This window comes from Salmo salar, chromosome 25 (assembly GCF_965601325.2).
Source record: "Salmo salar chromosome 25, fSalSal1, whole genome shotgun sequence".
Lineage (NCBI taxonomy): Eukaryota > Metazoa > Chordata > Actinopteri > Salmoniformes > Salmonidae > Salmo > Salmo salar.
The window spans coordinates 28637481-28655809 of NC_138315.1; the positions used below are offsets into that span (position 1 = coordinate 28637481).

Below are 18329 nucleotides of genomic sequence, written 5' to 3' on the forward strand. Positions count from 1 at the left end.
TCAGTGAAATAATCTGTAAACAATTGTTGGAAAAATTACTTGTGTCATGCACAACGTAGATGTCCTAACCGACTTGCCCAAACCTATAGCTTGTTAACAACAAATTTGTGGAGTGGTTGAAAAAGGAGTTTTAATGACTCCAACCTAAGTCTATGTAAACTTCCAACTTCAACTGTATATGAGAATGCTGTTCTTTGACTACAGCTCAGCATTCAACACCATAGTGCCCACAATAGTGCCCACAATGCTCATCACGCTAAGGACCCTGGGACTAAACACCTCCCTCTGTAATTGGATTGTGGACTTCCTGCCAGGCCGCCCCCAGGTGGTAAGGGTAAGCAACACATTTGCCCCGCTGATCCTCAACACGGGGGCCCCTCAACAGTGCGTGATTAGTCCCCTCCTGTACTCCCTGGTCACCCACGACTGCGTGGCCAAGCACGACTCCAACACCATCATTACATTTGCTGACGACACAACAGTGGTAGGCCTGATCACCGACAACAATAAGACAGCCTATAGGGAGGTGGTCAGAGATCTGGCAGTGTGGTGCCAGGACAACAACCTCTGCTTCAATGTCAGCAAGACAAAAGTAGATGATCGTGGACTACAGTAAAAGGAGGACCGAACATGTCCCCATTCACTTTGACAGGGCTGTAGTGGAGCGGGTTGAGAATTTCAAGTTCCTTGGTGTCCACATCACCAACAAACTATCATGGTCCAAACACACCAAGACAGTTGTGAAGAGAGCACGATAACACCTTATCCCCCCTCAGGACTGAAAAGATTTGGCATGGGTCCCCAGATCCTCAAAAAGTTATTCAGCTGGACAATCAAGAGCATAATGACAGTTACATCGCCGCCTGGTATGGCAACTGCTCAGCATTTGACCGTAAGGCACTATGGAGGATAGTGTGTACCACCAAGCTTCTTGCCATCCAGGACCTAGTGTCAGAGGAAGGCCCCAAAAAAATTGTCAAAGACTCCAGTCACCCAAGTCAGACTGTTCTCTCTGCGCGCGCACAGCAAGCAGTACCGGCACGCCAAGTCTATGTTCAAAAGGCTCCTTAACAGGTTCTAACCCCAAGCCATAAGACTGCTGAGCAATTAATCAAATGGTCAAGCGGACTATTTACATACACCCCTCCCCCTTTGATTCTACACTGCTGCTACTCGCCTTGACTAACCTGTGCCCCCCACACATTGACTCGGTACCGGTACCCCGCCTATAGCCTCAGTATTGTTCATTTTTATTTTGTAAATATTTTCTTAACCGCATTGTAGGTTAAGGGCTTGCAAGTAAGCGTTTCACAGTGAGGCCTACGGTTGTATTCGGCACATGTGACAAATACAATTTGATATCTACCTCTCCCTGCACATTGTAAATATGGTACTGGAACAGACCCTGTATTTAGTATGCTTACTCACCTTTAAAGTTCTTATTTTTAGTATTACAGTGTTATTAATTACTAAATTGTTGGGGTTAGAGCTAGCAAGAAAGGCCTTTCCCTGTACTTGAAAGAAAGGCCTTTCACTGTAAAACTTGAAACCTGAGCTAAGCTTAAGACTAACACTGTTCTGCTTCCATCTAGTGGATACTTTGGGAACTGATAGTCAAAATGCCATTTAACAAACAAAATGTAAGGTTTAAAAAACATGACATTTATTCCATACAAGGGTCTGGGCAAAACAACTTGAAAGGAAAAGAGAAGGATACCTCTTTGGAGTGTCTTAAAGGGGACACTATTGGCATTTAAGATCACAAGTTCTCAAACATCATCCAAGGACAGCATTTTATTTTTGAGTTGAAAATAAACTTTTGCAAGACTGCATCATCCCACAACTAACCAAATGATTCCCATCCACACTTCAAGGACGGTAAACCGTAACAGATACATTTATGATGTGGAGTGAATGATGTGGAGGGTATTGGCAACATATTTCATGTTCATTTTTTTTAAGTGTACAGGGTTCCTTTTTCTAAACTGTTTACAGAGGTTGGATACTGAACAATTAGGTTACTTTCAGCAGACAAACATACCAACACCACATTCAGTACAGTGTGGTCACTTCACAGAATGAATAAAACACTGTTCTCTACACTCAAATGGTTAAAGTTGAATCAACACGAGTTGGCAAGCCCATTGTAAACTGAAACTGCCGTTTTGTATCATCATAAATAAAATATGTTGTCACGAACCTACATCAGACAGTACATTCAGATACCAGGCAGGTCAGCACCTACCGTACAGACACATTCCACCTCTATAACTATTAACATTTCCGACAGGACAGTGAGTCAGTCTTTCCTAATCATTGAATCAGTTTAGAGAAATTAAATACATCTTGTTTTGACAGACCGACAATACTGAGATAACTGCTCGATAACGTCTTCTTTGCAAATGTTCTTTGGCAGTAAACCTCTCTTCTCAGAGTATGTTTGTTAAGTGTGTAGGTTTGACTGTTCTTTGTTTACATTTCCCTTAAGGAAAAGCATCTCAGTGAATCTTGGATCTCTCGAATAGACCCTCTTGAACTCACAATTCATCCTGCAGAAAGAAAGAAAAGTTCATAGTTAACATACTATTCAAATATTACAACATGATCCATTTGGATTACATTTGTGGTGGTGAACCTTCACGAATATACTGCGACAAAGTCATGTTGAGAAAATATGCTCATATTGCAGTTTGATACACTGAGCCAACACAATCCATAGTCACTTCAATCAGACTATTAGCAGTTGTCTTGGCTGAATTAGCTAAGCCAGTAAGTCCAGAGCCCAGAAAGTCCAGAGCCCAGAAGCCAAACTATCACTTAAAAGTCTATGCCAGAGAATAATATCACTCTGCTTGACTGCAAAAGGCAAGAGGTAGCTACTAAGATTAAAAAGCAACATGGTGATCGCAGAGTTACTGAACCGCGTAAGAAGCTTACCTTGAAGTTGGCGGCCTTGCCATGTAACCATGGAGATAGCTGCTGGAGCCTCTGACGGAGGAGGTTGGCGATGTTAGTAGCATCCCGGCTGTTGACGTGCTCCCCTCCCTGGTCATGCTGGAGGACGGCGGGAGGGATGATATAGGGACGGGTGGATAGAGGGATAGATGAAAGGATGAGGGTGGGATGGAGACAGAGAAGTTAGGGTACAGTGCTCTGAGGTAGAGAGGTCTTCACGGGTCCAAACAGTTGGACCCATTCCGAAATGTACCTGGGGATTTCTCACTCGGACCCAATATGCATAAATAATTGTTTTAAATATAGAGCCCCTGTCCAAATGGACCAGAGGACAACTAGACCCGTTCAGGATAGACCTGGTCGGACCGGGATTGAGACCCGGTCCGATCAGAGTAAGACAAGCAGCAGAAAATTAATTTAAGCTACTTTACTAAACTGGAGCTGATCACGCGAGAGAAGTACTGCTCTAGCAGGCAGTGGAGGGACCAAACTGAGCAGTGATGGAGAGACAAGCAACCAATCAAGACGACTCGTGCTAAAGTAAACTAATAGCTGCCATAGCTAGGAAATGTATTATCAAATAGGATTACGTAGTACCGTTTGTCTGCATCATACCTGGGAGAAGCTAGTTAAGCTAAGTGAAGCTGCAGTGCATACGCTTTCTCATCCTACAGTTACAAATAACAACTCCATTCAGAATATTAAGTTGCAGCCAACCTGCTGTCTCTTGCAGTGGAGGCTGCTGGGGTGGAGGACGGCTCATAATGGCTGGAATGGAGACAATGGAATGGTATTAAACAAAGACGTGGTTTCCATGTGGTTGATACCGCTCCATTGACTCCATTCCAGCCATTTTTATGAGTCGTCCTCCCCTCTGCAGCCTCCGCTGGTCTCTTGGTTGTTGTAGCCTATCATTCTCCTTGAACTTTTAATTCCATCTTCCATTGATTAGATATCTCCTAACTTTTGCCACACATGGAGGCTATATGACTGTAGCCTATTGCCGTATTGATGACTTATGACTGGCCAACAAGCAGCTACATACGCCACGCTCCACTCTCGTGCAAGCAAGAGCAGTATAAATGATACAATTTCACTCTACTGCAGAAGTCTCGATCGGATATGTACGGGCCCATCCGGACAAGTCAGTTAAAATTACAAATACCGAGACAATCATATCAGATCCAACACAGAACCGTGACATTATTTTGAATTCGAGCCGGACCTGCGCGGGTCCCAGATTGGGTCTCGGGGATTAGGGTACTGATTGGATCCATGAAGACCTCTACTCTGGGGGACTGACTGGGCCTCTCCAGAAATATAAAATGGTAAACAACTTTAGGAAAGAGGTCCTCGAACAAAATCAGAGATAAAACAAGAATATCCTTCTACTGGAACTTCTGATACATAGTAATCAAATGTCTAACTTGTAGCTTGATTTCCAGTCTAACAAGGACAGGAAGATGTAAGAGAACAATAAGCTGCTATGACGAAAACAAACTATCATTGCACATTGTGTTCACTTCTCAATAACTTACCTGGATAAATAGCTAACACATAAAAAAATAAAAAAATCAGGAGTCTCTTACCTTCTTGGTGCCCAGGTGTGGGTAGAATCGGACGCTGGGATAGGCTGTGATTCCAGCTGACTGACAGGTTTGATAGTGGGCCTGACAGTCTACTTTCCCTGCCCTCAAGCTTCCTGTCACCATCTTGACAAAGACAAAGTCTGCATTATAAAACATGACCCTATTCCCTGTAGTGCTCTACTTTCGACCAGGGCCCATAGGGAGACAGCCAAAACCATTTCCATCCGCTAACTCAAACCGCAGCTCTCTAGGGTCTCTACTCTTTTCTACTTTTACCAATGACCTGCCACTGGCATTAAACAAAGCATGTGTCCAGGTATGCTGATGATTCAACTATATACGCATCAGCAACCACAGCTAATGAAGTCACTGAAACCCTTAACAAAGAGTTGCAGTCTGTTTTGGAATGGGGGGGGGGGCAGTAATAAACTGGTCCAGAAAATCATTGTATTTGGTACAAATCATTCCCTAAGTTCTAGACCTCAGCTGAATCTGATAATGTTGAACAAGTTGAGGAGACTAAATTACTTGGCGTTACATTCGATTGAATCTGTTTTGACCATGACAATAGTTGTATAGGTGGGGATAGGTATGTCTGTAATGAAGAGATGCTCTGCTTTTTTGACACCACACTCCAAAAAGCAAGTTGTGCAGGGTCTAGTTTAGCCTAATCTTGATTATTGTCCAGTCGTGTGGTCGAGCGCTGCAAGGAAATACGTAGTTAAACTGCAGCTGGCCCAGAACAGAGCGCCACGTCTTGCTCTTCATTGTTGTCAGAGCGCTGATACAAATACTATGCATGCCAGTCTCTCTTGGCTAAGAGTTGAGGAGAAACTGACCGCATCACTTTTTATAATAAACACAAATGTGTTGAAAATCCCAAATTGTTTGCATAGTCAACTTACACAGCTCTGACACACACTTACCCTACCAGACATGCCACCAGGGGTCTTTCCACAGTCCCCAAATCCAGAACAAATTCAAGAAAGTGTACAGTATATAGAGACTTATTGCATGGAACTTTGTTCCATCTCATACTGCTCAAATAAACAGCAAACCTGGATTTAAAAAAATAATAATTCACAGCACAATGCCTCTCCCCTATTTGACCTAGATGGTGTGTGTGTATTTATTGATAAGTAGCCTACATGTGCTTAAAAAAAAATAATTCACTGTGCCTTTGGAAAGTATTCAGACCTTACTTTTTCTGCATTTTGTTATATTACAGCCTTATTCTAAAACACACAATACCGCAATGACAAAGCGCAAAGCAGATTTTTTTTGCAAATGCATTAAAAATAAAAACACCTTATTTACAATGAGGGAAAAAAGTATTTGATCCCCTGCTGATTTTGTACGTTTGCCCACTGACAAAGAAATGATCAGTCTATCATTTTAATGGTAGGTTTATTTAAACAGTGAGAGACAGGATAACAAAAAAAATAAAAACATGGCAAAAATGTTATAAAATGATTTGCATTTTAATGAGGGAAATAAGTATTTTTGACATGCGTTTTTCTGGATTTTTTTGTTGTTATTCTGTCTCTCACTGTTCAAATAAACCTACCATTAAAATTAGACTGATCATTTCTTTGTCAGTGGGCAAACGTACAAAATCAGCAGGGGATCAAATACTTTTCCCCCCCTCACTGTAGATAAGTATTTAGACCCCTTGCTGAGACTTGTAATTGAGCTCAGGTGCATCCTGTTTCCATTGATCATCCTTAAGATGTTTCTACAACTTGATTGGAGTCCACCTGTGGTGAATTCAATTGATTGAACATGATGATTTGGAAAGGGACACACACACACACACACCTGTCGATATAAGGTCCCACAGTTGACAGTGCATGTCAGAGCAAAAACCAAGCCATGGGGTCGAAGGAATTGTCCATAGCGCTCCGAGACAGGATTTTGTCTTAGGCACAGATCTAGGGAGGGGTACCAAAACATTTCTGCAGCATTAAAGGTCCAAGAACACAGTGGCCTCAATTATTCTTAAAAATGGAAGAAGTTTGGAACCACCAAGACTCTTCCTAGAGCTGGCTGCCCGGCCAAACTGAGCAATCAGGGAGGTGACCAAGCACCCGATGGTCACTCTGACAGAGCTCTAGAGTTCCTCTGTGGAGAAACTTTCAGAAGGACAATCTCTGCAGCACTCCACCAATTAGTCCTTTATGGTAGCTTGGCTAGATGGAACTAACCCTAACCCACTTGGAGTTTGCCAAAAGACACCTTAAGACTCTCAGACCATGAGAAACAAGATTATCTGGTCTGATGAAACCAAGATTGAACTCTTTGGCCTGAATGCCAAGCATCACATAAGGAGGAAACCTGGCACCATCCCTGACAATGCATCCGCCAAAACATGATGGTGCATGGTGGTGGCAGCATAATGCTGTGGGGATGTTTTTCAGCGGCAGAGACTGGGAGACTAGTCAGGATCGAGGCAAAGATGAACAGAGCAAAGTGCAGAGAGAGATTCTTGATGAAAACCTGCTCCAGAGCACTCAGGACCTCAGACGGGGGGCGAAGGTTCACCTTCCAACAGGACAATGACCCTAAGCACACAGCCAAGACAACGCAGGAGTGGCTTCGGGACAAGTCTCTGAATGTCCTTAAGTGGCCCAGCCCGGACTTGAACCCGATCGAACATCTCTGGAGAGACCTGAAAATAGCTGTGCAGCAACACTCCCCATCCAACCTGACAGAGCTTGAGAAGATCTGCAGAGAAGAATGGTAGAAACTCCCCAAATACAGGTGTGCCAAGCTTGTAGCGTCATACCCATGAAGACTCAATGCTGTAATCACTGCCAAAGGTGCTTCAAAGGACTGAGTAAGGGGTCCAAATACTTAGTGATATCATTTTTTTGTAATACATTTGCAAAAATGTATAAAAAAAACAGTTTTTGCTTTTTCATTATGGGGTATTGTATGCAGATTGATGAGGGACAAACGATTTAATCCATTTTATAATAAGACTAAAGCAACAAATTGTGTAAAAAGTCAAGGGGTCTGAATACTTTCCAAAGACAATGCATGTAGTTCTGTCCTTGAGCTGTTCTTGTCTATTAATTATCTGTATTATGTCATGTTTCATGTGGACCACAGGAAGAGTAGCTGCTGCAACAGTAGCTGCAACAGCTAATGGGGAACCTAACAAAAATACAAAAAAAGTGGATTATTGTTTAAACTAACGGCTATCAAACAATAAGCATCTAAACAAATAGTGAATAATGTGCCATTTGTGCACAGACAAAAACATTGCCGCCTAGTGACTCAGACACTTCAGAACCCTTACATTATTCAGAGCAGAGCCACACAAGACACCCCACTGTTACCAGCCTAGCGCTGGAAGTACAGTATGAGTAGAGGCAGAAACAATAACTTCGCTCTAGCATCGAAAATACAGCCGCTTCACAAACACGAATAGGGGCTGTATTCATGAAGTGTCTCAGAGTAGACCAGTTTATCCATTTATATCATAATTAGCTTACATGGACAAGGGGGACCTGATCCCAAATCACCACTCCCTACTCGGACGCTTTATGAAAATGGGCCCAGAAAAAAATAAAAAATAAATAAATAAAAGTGTTTGAGAGATGGTGGGAGTGGAGAGGATATCTTACCCGAGCGAGGACCTCAAACTCTGGGGCAAAGTGCTGGCATGTTCCACACCACGGAGCATAGAAGTCCACCACCCAGTGATCCTTCCCTCCCATCACCTTGTTCCTGAAGTCCTCTGGAGTCAGATCCACTGACGCTCTTGGAAGAGTGCTAAGACAAAGACAGACTGCATAAATTCCTTTGTTGAATTCAAATCAGATACAAATATTCCTCTAATAATGATTGTTAAAAGGCTAGGACAGGCTAACATCAGAAACACACTGGAGAGAACATACCCCCATAGCCCAGACTTTGAGAGAGTGAGCATCTCGATGCCAGCCGTTGTAACTCCTGGTGAGAGAAATAAAAACAGTACTCGTATTTACAACATAACTTAAGGTAAACTTTACAGTATGTAAGCAACATGTAAACTTTAAAACATGAAAGCGTAATATAAAGTATACAGAATGTGACCTGTACAACATGTAAAGCCTAGTGGTAGGCTTGATTACCAACAACGACGAGACGGCCTACAGGGAGGAGGTGAGGGCCCTCGGAGTGTGGTGTCAGGAAAACAACCTCACTCAACGTCAACAAAACAAAGGAGATGATCGTGGTCTTCAGGAAACAGCAGAGGGAGCACCCCCCTATCCACATCGACGGGACAGTAGTGGAGAAGGTGGAAAGTTATGTTCCTCGACGTACACATCATGGACAAACTGAAATGGTCCACCCACACAGACAGCGTGGTGAAGAAACTTTTGCAGATGAACAATTGAGAGCATCCTGTCGGGCTGTATCACCGCCTGGTACGGCAACTTCTCCGCCCACAACCACAAGGCTCTCCAGAGGGTAGTGAGGTCTGCACAACGCATCACCGGGGAAAACTACCTGCCCTCCAGGACACCTACACCACCCAATGTCACAGGAAGGCCAAAAAGATCATCAACGAAAAACAACCACCTGAGCCACGGCCTGTTCACCACGCTACCATCCAGAAGGTGAGGTCAGTACAGGTGCATCAAAGCTGCGACCGAGAGACTGAAAAACAGCTTCTATGTCAAGGCTATCAGACTGTTAAACAGCCATCACTAACATTGAGTGGCTGCTGCCAATACACTGACTGAAATCTCTAGCCACTTTAATAATTAAAAACTGGATGTAATAAATGTATCACTAGTCACTTTAAACAATGACACTTCATATACTGTTTACATACCCTACTCATCTCATATGTACAGTTGAAGTCGGAAGTTTACATACACCTTAGCCAAATACATTTAAACTCAGTTTTTCACAATTCCTGACATTTAATGCTAGTAAAAATTCCCTGTCTTAGGTCAGTTAGGATCACCACTTTATTTTAAAGATGTGAAATGTCAGAATAATAGTAGAGAGAATGATTTATTTTAGCTTTTATTTCTTTCATCACATTCCCAGTGGGTCAGAAGTGTGCATAGTATTTGGTAGCATTGCCTTTAAATTATTTAACTTGGGTCAAACGTTTCGGGTAGCGTTCCACAAGCTTCCCAAAATAAGTTGGGTGAATTATGGCCCATTCCTCCTGACAGAGCTGGTGTAACTGAGTCAGGTTTGTAGGCCTCCTTGCTCACACACACCTTTTCAGTTCTGCCCACAAATTCATGGGATTGAGGTCAGGGCTTTGTGATGGCCACTCCAATACCTTTACTTACCTTGACTTACTCCAATACCTTGTTGTCCTTAAGCCATTTTGCCACAACTTTGGAAGTATGCTTGGGGTCATTGTCCATTTGGAAGACCCATTTGCTACCAAGCTTTAACTTCCTGACTGATGTCTTGAGATGTTGCTTCAATATATCCAATATATTCATCAGACCAGAGGACATTTCTCCAAAAAGTACGATCTTTGTCCTCATGTACAGTTGCAAACCGTAGTCTGGCTTTTTAATGGTAGTTTTGGAGTAGTGGCTTCTTCCTTGTTGAACGGCCTTTCAGGTTAAATTGATATAGGACTCGTTTTACTGTGGATATAGATACTTTGTACCCGTTTCCTCCAGCATCTTCACAAGGTCCTTTGCTGTTGTTCTGGGATTGATTTGCACTTTTCGCAGCAAAGTAAGTTCATCTCTAGGAGACAGAATGTGTCTCCTTCTTGAGCGGTAGGACGGCTGCGTGGTCCCATTGTGTTTATACTTGCGTACTATTGTTTGTACTGATGAACCTTCAGGCGTTTGGAAATTGCTCTCAAGGATGAACCAGACTTGTGGAGGTCCACCATTTTTTTCTGATTTCTTTTGATTTACCCTTGATATCAAGCAAAGAGGCACTGAGTTTGAAGGTAGTCCTTGAAATACAGCCACAGGTACACCTCCAATTGACTCAAATGGATGTCAAATTAGCCTATCAAAAGCCATGACATCATTTTCTGGAATTTTCCAAGTTGTTTAAAGGCACAGTCAACTTAGCGTATGTAAACTTCTGACCCACTGGAATTGTGATACAGTGAATTATAAGTGAAATAATCTGTCTGTAAACAATTGTTGGAAAAATGACTTGTGTCATGCACAAAGTAGATGTCCTAACCGACTTGCCAAAACTATAGTTTGATAACAAGAAATTTGTGGAGTGGTTGAAAAACGAGTTTTAATGACTCCAACCTAAGTGTATGTAAACTTCCGACTTCACCTGTATATACTGTACTCTATACCATCTACTGCATCTTGCCTATGCAGCACAGCCATCGCTCATCCATATATTTATATGTACATATTCATTCCTTTACACTTGTGTGTATAAGGTAGCTGTTGTGAAGTTGTTAGATTACGTGTTAGATATTACTGCAAGGTCGGAACTAGAAGCATAAGCATTTCTCTACACTCGCATTAACATCTGCTAACAATGTGTATATGACCAATAAAATTTGATCAGGAACTGTAAGACTAGGGTCTGAATCAAGCATCTCTGAAACGCTTGTGAAAGGACAGTAAGGTACATACTGGTATACGTCTCGTCGGTTGGCGTTCTGTGGGTAGAGGCGTATCTCAGGGTAGCCTCTGACCCCCTCTCCCTGGCAGAAGGAGTGGTGTTTCTGACAGTCCACCGTCCCCACCTTTATCATACCATTGAGCGCCTGAGGAGACATCAGCAGACAGAATACTAATTATTTCACTATAGTGGACGACAATTTAGAAAATCTTGGAGACAAATGCATTTAGTTGGATTTGTTGATGACACCTACCCACCGTAGAATTAAATGTGATAATGCTCATACCACATATCTCTATACATCTTTGCTAGATTCAAGGCACCCGATATCCAGAGAACACATGAGTGGAAGCTCTGTTGCTGGGCCTACTGTACCTACCCGTGCCATTCGCCACTCTGGCAGCAGGGTAGATATACCAGTACTCGCTACTGCCTACAGCTTACTACCCTACAGTCCACTACCTATCCGTGCCATTCTCCTCAGGCACTCAGGCAGCACGACAGGGACCATACCAGGGGGCATAGAAGGTCCACCATCCTACTGATTACTGCCCAGTGGCCATTGCCTAGCCCCAATCTCTACTACGAAATATCTACTCGTGCCACCCTTACCCACCCTACAAACCACTACCTACCTGTGCCCTCCTCTACCCAGCCACACCAGGGAGCATAGACGTCTACCATCCTTCTACCTAAGTACCTACTCTACTCCCTCCTGCCAACAGCCTACTCTCCAGCCTGTCTACAACCTACTGCCTCCTACTTACCAGCTATCCAAGCTACCCTTCTCCACTCAGGCAGCAGGGCCTGGCAGGGCCCACACCATGGAGCATCTACTGGGTTTTGCTGCGCTTACTTCCTGCAGGAGATTGGTGGGTGGAGTAGGAGAGGTGGGTGGAGCTGGGAGGGTCATCAGTGCTGATGGGGCACACCTGTGAAAGCTCAGGTGTAGCATAAAGCCACTGTTTCCTCATTCAGCAAGAGATTCCTCTCTCCATGCATACCTTTGGTTGTTTCATTGTGGCTTTGGGAGTTGACACCTAATTTACTGACTGTCATGCCTCATCTGATTATTGTTGTGAGTGTGTTTACTTTATCTATGTAATAAATTCATTTTGTTATTCCTTTACTCAGTTTGTGGTTTCCCATTGTTACAATCTTGAGCCAGGTTGTAACAATAGTAATCCACCATCCTACTGCCCAGGGCCTCCTGCCCTATAGAACCAGTACCTACCCGTGCCATCCTCCTCCACTCAGGCAGCAAGGCCTGACAGGGCCCACACCATGGGGCATAGAAATCCACCATCCAGGTCTCACTGTGTTTCCTCCTCTTTACCAGCTCTGCAAAGCTGTCTTGGTCCATGGTCACCACCGTGGGGTTGACCAAGTCCTGGAAAAGGGGGGAGAATCAGGTGTCACTAAAGTAGGGCTCTATTGTATAAAGGGGCTGAAAATTCAGAAGATTTGTCAATTGGGCTCCCGAGTGGCACAGCGGTCTAAGACAAGGCATTCCAGTGTTTGAGGAGTCACTACAGACACAGCCTGGATTTGAACCAGGGTATCACAACCGGCCGTGATTGGGAGTCCCAATGGGTGGCGCACAGTTGGCCCAGCGTCGTCCGGGTTTGGCCGGTGTAGGCCATCATTGTAAATAAGAATTTGTTCTTAACTGACTTGCCTAGTTAAATAAAGGTTAAATAAAAAATACATTGAGTGGTACAGTAACCATATATTGAGTCTTCGTTTTAAACCTCTCTGGTGCTATAAGCACTGGCTCGCAAGGAGACTGCACCATACTGCAAACTAGGCTAATTGTAACTTCTCACCTGTATGAACTCCAGGATTCCATCAGCAGAGTGATGTCCCTCGTACTCATGGATGGAGGACTTGTTAAAGATGACCGTGGTCGGGTAGGCATGGATATTATACTGAAAACAGGAACATAGGACATACGTTACATTACTGTAGTAGCTACTGCTACTTTTAGTTATCCAGCATAACCAGAAACACATTTACATTTGGCTGATACACAGGGATATGATCTGACTTGCCTAGTTAAATAAAAAGGTATTAAAAAAAATATATATAATAATAATAATCTCGAACATCTCGAGTTTGGCTAGGGGAAAGGCCAGTTTCAAAATATCAATGGAGGATGTCAGATTAAAAATCAGGAGAAGTCACATCCCTGTGGATACTGAATTGGCATTGCTGCTACTGATTTAGACCAATGATTCAATATTACATCCATGTCAGGCAGATAGCAGATATTGTCTGGATGGGTAGTAGTCCCAGGTTTTAATCCCCAGTGGGTGGTGATTGGTGGACAAGCCGACACCCGGCCGTCTCTCAGTCGTTTACTGTTCAATTATCCTAACCAGGTTCCGCTGCAGTGGGTTCCCACAGTCCTTCACACTAATAGGGGTGGCAGGTAGCCTAGTGTTTATGAGCGTTGGGCCAGTAACCGAAAGGTCTCTGGTTGGATACACTGAGTCAACTATGTGAAAAATCTGTCGATGTGCCCTCGAGTAAGGCACTTAACCCTAATTGTTCCTGTAAGTCAATCTGGATAAGAGCATCTGCTAAATGACTAAAATGTAAAAGCACTGACTGCCATCTGTACGTTATCACTTAGAGGCTGAAGGGCTGCAGCGGAGAGACAGGACTAAGGATTAAATTAAATCACTAGATAGGACATGATACAGGCCCTGCAGTGTCTCACCACACACACACACACACACACACACACGACAGGGCTGGAATCATGGCCCTAGCACAGCTATACGCCACACAGCTAAAGAGGAATGATAGTCCTACGCCTTACTACGACACAGCCAGAGGAATGATAGCCCTACTACGCCTGTATGCCATACAGCCCAGTGGAAAGCAGTAAGACAAAGGCTTTGCCGATATGTGTAAGTCATACTAAGTTCATTGAAAGAAACAAATATTATTTAGTTCAATCATAAAATGTCACATGCGCTGAATACAACAAGTGTAGACTTCACTGTGAAATGATTACTTATGAGCCCTTTCCCAACAATGCAGTTAAAAAGTAACTAGATAAAGAAATAGAAACAATAAGAAGGCCTATACAAGGAGTACCGTTACCAGGTGATGTATTGGTGTACGAGGTAGTTGGGGTGATTGAGTCGGGTAATATGTACGTGTAGGCAGGGGGTGAAAGGCATACAGTCTGGGTTGCTGCTTAATTAGCGGTAGAAGCTGTTCAGGAGCCTTTTGGTCCTCGACTTGGTGCTCCTGTATCACTTGCCGTGCGGTAGCAGAGAGAACAGACTGACTTGGGTGGCTGGAGTCTTACAATTTTTAGGGCCTTCCTCTGACACCGCCTGGTATAGAGGTCCTGGATGGCAGGGAGCTCGGCCATCCATGATGTACTGGGTTGACCGCACTACCCTTTGTAGTGCCTTGCTTGTGGCTGTAGAACGTTTTTTTTTGGGGGGGGGGGGGGGTCATGCCCTCTTAATGACTTAGTGTATTTGGACCAGGTCCTTAGTGATGTGGATGCCGAGGAACTTGGAAGTTCTCGACCATCTCCACTACAGCCCCGTTGATGTGATTGGAGGCGTGCTCGGCCCTCCGTTTCCTGTAGTCCACGATCAGCTACTTTGTCTTGTTGAGGGTGGGTTTTTTGTCCTAGAATGACACTGCCAGGTCTCTGACCTCTTCCCTGTAGGCTGCATCATTGTCTGATCAGGCCTACCACGATCAGCAAACTTTATGATGTGTTAAGAGTCGGGCCACATAGACGTAGGTGAACAGGGAGTACAGAAGGGGGCTAAGCACGCACCCCTGAGGGGCCCCCGTGTTGAGGGTCAGCGTGGTAGATGTGTTACCTACCCAAACCACCGGAGGGGCAGCCCGTCAGAAAGTTCAGTATCCAATTGCCGAGGGATGTGTTTAATCCCAGGGTTCTTAGCTTAGTGATGAGCTTGGCGTTGAACGCTGATCTGTAGTCAATGAACAGCATTCTCAGGGCGGTATGCAAACTGGAGTGGGTCCATGTTGTCTGGAATAATGGTGGGTGTTGATGGGCAACATGACCAGCCTTTCAAAGCATTTCATGGCTACAAATGTGAGTGATACAGGGCAATATGCATTTAGACAGGTTACCTTGGTGTTCTTGGGCACGGGGACTATGGTGGTCTGCTTGAAACATGTGGGTATTACAGACTGGGTCAGGGAGACGTTGAAAATGTGAGTGAAGACACTTGCTAGTTGGTCAGCGCATGCTCCGAGTACGTGTCTTGTTAATCCGTTTGGCGGCCTTGTGAATGTTAGACCTTTTTAAAACAGTTTCTCACATCGGCTACAGAGCGTGTGATCCCACAGTCGTCTGGAACAGCTGGTGCTCTCATGCATGGTTGTGTTGCTTGCCTTGAAGCGAGCATCGAAGGTATTTAGCTCGTCGGGTAGGTCACTGGGCAGCTCGTGGCTGGGTTTGCCCCTCTGACGATCGTCAGAGCCGGTGTAGTAGGATTCGAGCTTAGTCCTGCATTGCCGCTTTGCCCATTTGATGGTTCGTTGGAAGACGTAGCGGGATTTCTTATAAGCGTCCCTCCACTCTTCTGGAAGGCTTTCCACTAGATGTTGGAACACTGCTGCGGGGACTGGCTTCCATTCAGCCACAAGAGCATTAGCGAGGTCGGGCACTGATGTTGGGTGTTTATGCCTGGCTCGCAGTCGGCATTCCAATTCATCCCAAAGGTGTACGATGGGGTTGAGATCAGGGCGCTGTGTAAGCTAGTCAAGTTCTTCCACACCGATCTCAAACTATTTCTGTATGGACCTCGTTTTGTGCAAGGGGTCATGCTGAAGCAGAAAAGGGCCTTCCCCCAACTGTTGCCACAAAGGGGCCTAGCCATGAAAAACAGCCCCAGACCATTATTCCTCCACTATGCAGTCGGGCAGGTAGCATTCTCCTGGCATCCGCCAAACCCAGATTCATCCGTCAGACTGCCAGATGGTGAAGCGTGATTCCTCACTCCAGAGAACATGTTTCCACTGCTCCAAAGTCCAATAGCTTTACACCGCTCCAGCCGACACTTGGCATTGCGCATGGTGATCTTCGGCTTGTGTGCGACTGCTCGGCCATGGAAACCCATTTCATGAAGCTCCTGACAAACAGTTATTGTGCTGATGTTGCTTCCAGAGGCAGTTTGGAACTCAGTAGTGAGTGTTGCAACCGAGGACAGATGATTTTTAAGCGCTACATCACTCGGCAGTCCTGTTCTGTGAGCTTGTGTGGCCTACCACGTCGCAGCTGAGCCGTTGTTGCTCCGAGACCTTACCACTTCACAAGAACAGCACTTACAGTTGACCGGGGCAGCTCTAGCAAGGCAGAAATTTGACAAACTGACTTGTTGGAAAGGTGGCATCCTATGACGATGCCACGTTGAAAGTGACTGAGCTCTTCAGTATGGCCATTTTACTGCCAATGTTTGTCTGTGGAGATTGCATAAAAATGGGGACCCAGCCATGCAACGCATGTGACTGAAATTGCCAAATCCACTAATTTGAAAGAGTGTCCATATACTTTTGTATACATAGTGTATTCCAATCTGTGCTAACAAAACAGTCCAGTAGCTTAGCGTCTGCTTTAATCGAACCACTTACGTATTGAGCGCATCACTGGAACTTCGTGTTTGAGTTTTTGCTTGTAAACGGGAATTAAGAGGATGGAGTTATGGTCAGATTTGCAAAATGGAGGGCAAGGGAGAGCTTTGTATGAGTGTGTGGAGTAAATGTGATCTCGAGTTAGCCTCTAGTTGCACAGGAGACATGCTGGTAGAAATGAGGTAAAACAGATGAGTTTCCCTGCATTAAAATGCCTAGCCATTAGGAGCGCTGCATCTGGATGAGCATTTTCTTGTTTGCTTATGGCCTTACAGCTCGTTGAGCGCAGTCTTAGTGCCGGCATCGGTTTGTGGTGGTAAATAGACGGCTATGAATAATATAGATAAACTCTTGGTAGATAGTGTGGTCTACTGCTCATCATGAGGTATTCTACCTCATGCGAGTGTAACAGTGTAGGTTCCGTCCCTCTCTTCGCCCCAACCCGGGCTCGAACCAGGGACCCTTGCACACATCAACAACTGACACCCACGAAGCATCGTTACCCATCGCGCCACAAAAGCCGCGGCCCTTGCAACACAAGGGGAAACCCTACTTCAAGTCTCAGAGCGAGTGACGTCACTGATTGAAACGCTATTAGCGCGCACCACCGCTACCTAACTAGCCATTTCACATCGGTTACACTCACCCCCCCTTTGACCTCCTTTTCCGCAGCAACCAATGATCCGGGTCAACAGCATCAATGTAACAGTGTAGGTTCCGTCCCTCTCTTTGTCCCAACCTGGGCTCGAACCAGGGACCCTTGCACACATCAACACCCCACAAAGCATCGTTACCCATCGCGCCACAAAAGCCGCGGCCCTTGCAATGCAGGGGGGAACCCTACTTCAAGTCTCAGAGCGAGTGACGTCACTGATTGAAATGCTATTAGCGCACACCACCGCTAACTAGCCATTTCACATCGGTTACACGAGCAATACCGCGAGACTACTTTAATATTAGACATCACGCACCTTATTGACAAATAGAGACACCCACCACCTCATCTTAACAGACGTACAGTACCAGTCAAAAGTTGACACCTACTGGTGTTTATTTTTTACTATTGTCTACATTTTAGACAACAAAACAATGAAATAACACATATGGAATCATGTAGTAACCCAAAAGTGTTAAAACAAATCAAAATATATTTGAAATTCTTCAAAGTAGCCACCCTTTGACTTGACAGCTTTGCACACTTGGCATTCTCTCAACTAGCTTCCTGAGGTAGTCCCCTGGAATTCATTTCAATTAACAGGTGTGCCTTGTTAAAAGTTAGTTTGCGGAATTTCTTTCCTTAATGGGTTTGCGCCAATCAGTTGTGTAGTGACAAGGTAGGGGTGGTATACAGAAGATGGCCCTATTTGGTAAAAGACCTTGCCATAATATGGACTTGAACAACTCAAATATGTAAAAGAGAAACGACAGTCCATCATTACTTTAAGACATGAAGGTCGGTCAATTCGGAACATTTCAAGAACTTTGAAAGTTTCTTTAAGTGCAGTCGTAAAAATCATCAAGCGCTATGATGAAACTGGCTCTCACGAGGACCGCCACAGGAAAGGAAGACCTAGA

At 44.5% G+C, this 18329-nt stretch overlaps 1 protein-coding gene across 4 annotated transcripts in view; it reads right to left on the reverse strand.

Moving 5' to 3' along the window:
* Nucleotides 1-1641: 1641 nt before the first annotated feature.
* Nucleotides 1642-18329, reverse strand: part of LOC106586473 (endoplasmic reticulum disulfide reductase DNAJC10) — a 33857-nt gene continuing 17169 nt past the window's right edge. For 2 of the 4 annotated variants that reach the window (XR_006761964.2, XR_006761965.2), the window contains 8 exons: nt 12944-13045; nt 12352-12507; nt 11129-11262; nt 8447-8501; nt 8174-8321; nt 4545-4667; nt 2938-3054; nt 1642-2549 (listed from right to left, as the gene is read on the reverse strand). Coding sequence is in view for 1 of the 4 variants with exons in the window: in XM_045707546.2 (XP_045563502.2) it covers nt 2538-2549; nt 2938-3054; nt 4545-4667; nt 8174-8318; nt 8445-8501; nt 11129-11262; nt 12352-12507; nt 12944-13045 (846 nt within the window). In the remaining 3 variants the exon portion in view is untranslated. Of the gene's footprint in view, nt 2550-2937; nt 3055-4544; nt 4668-8173; nt 8322-8444; nt 8502-11128; nt 11263-11884; nt 12508-12943; nt 13046-18329 lie in introns of those variants that run through there. The other 2 variants (XM_045707546.2, XR_006761966.2) reach the window with 2 other exon arrangements.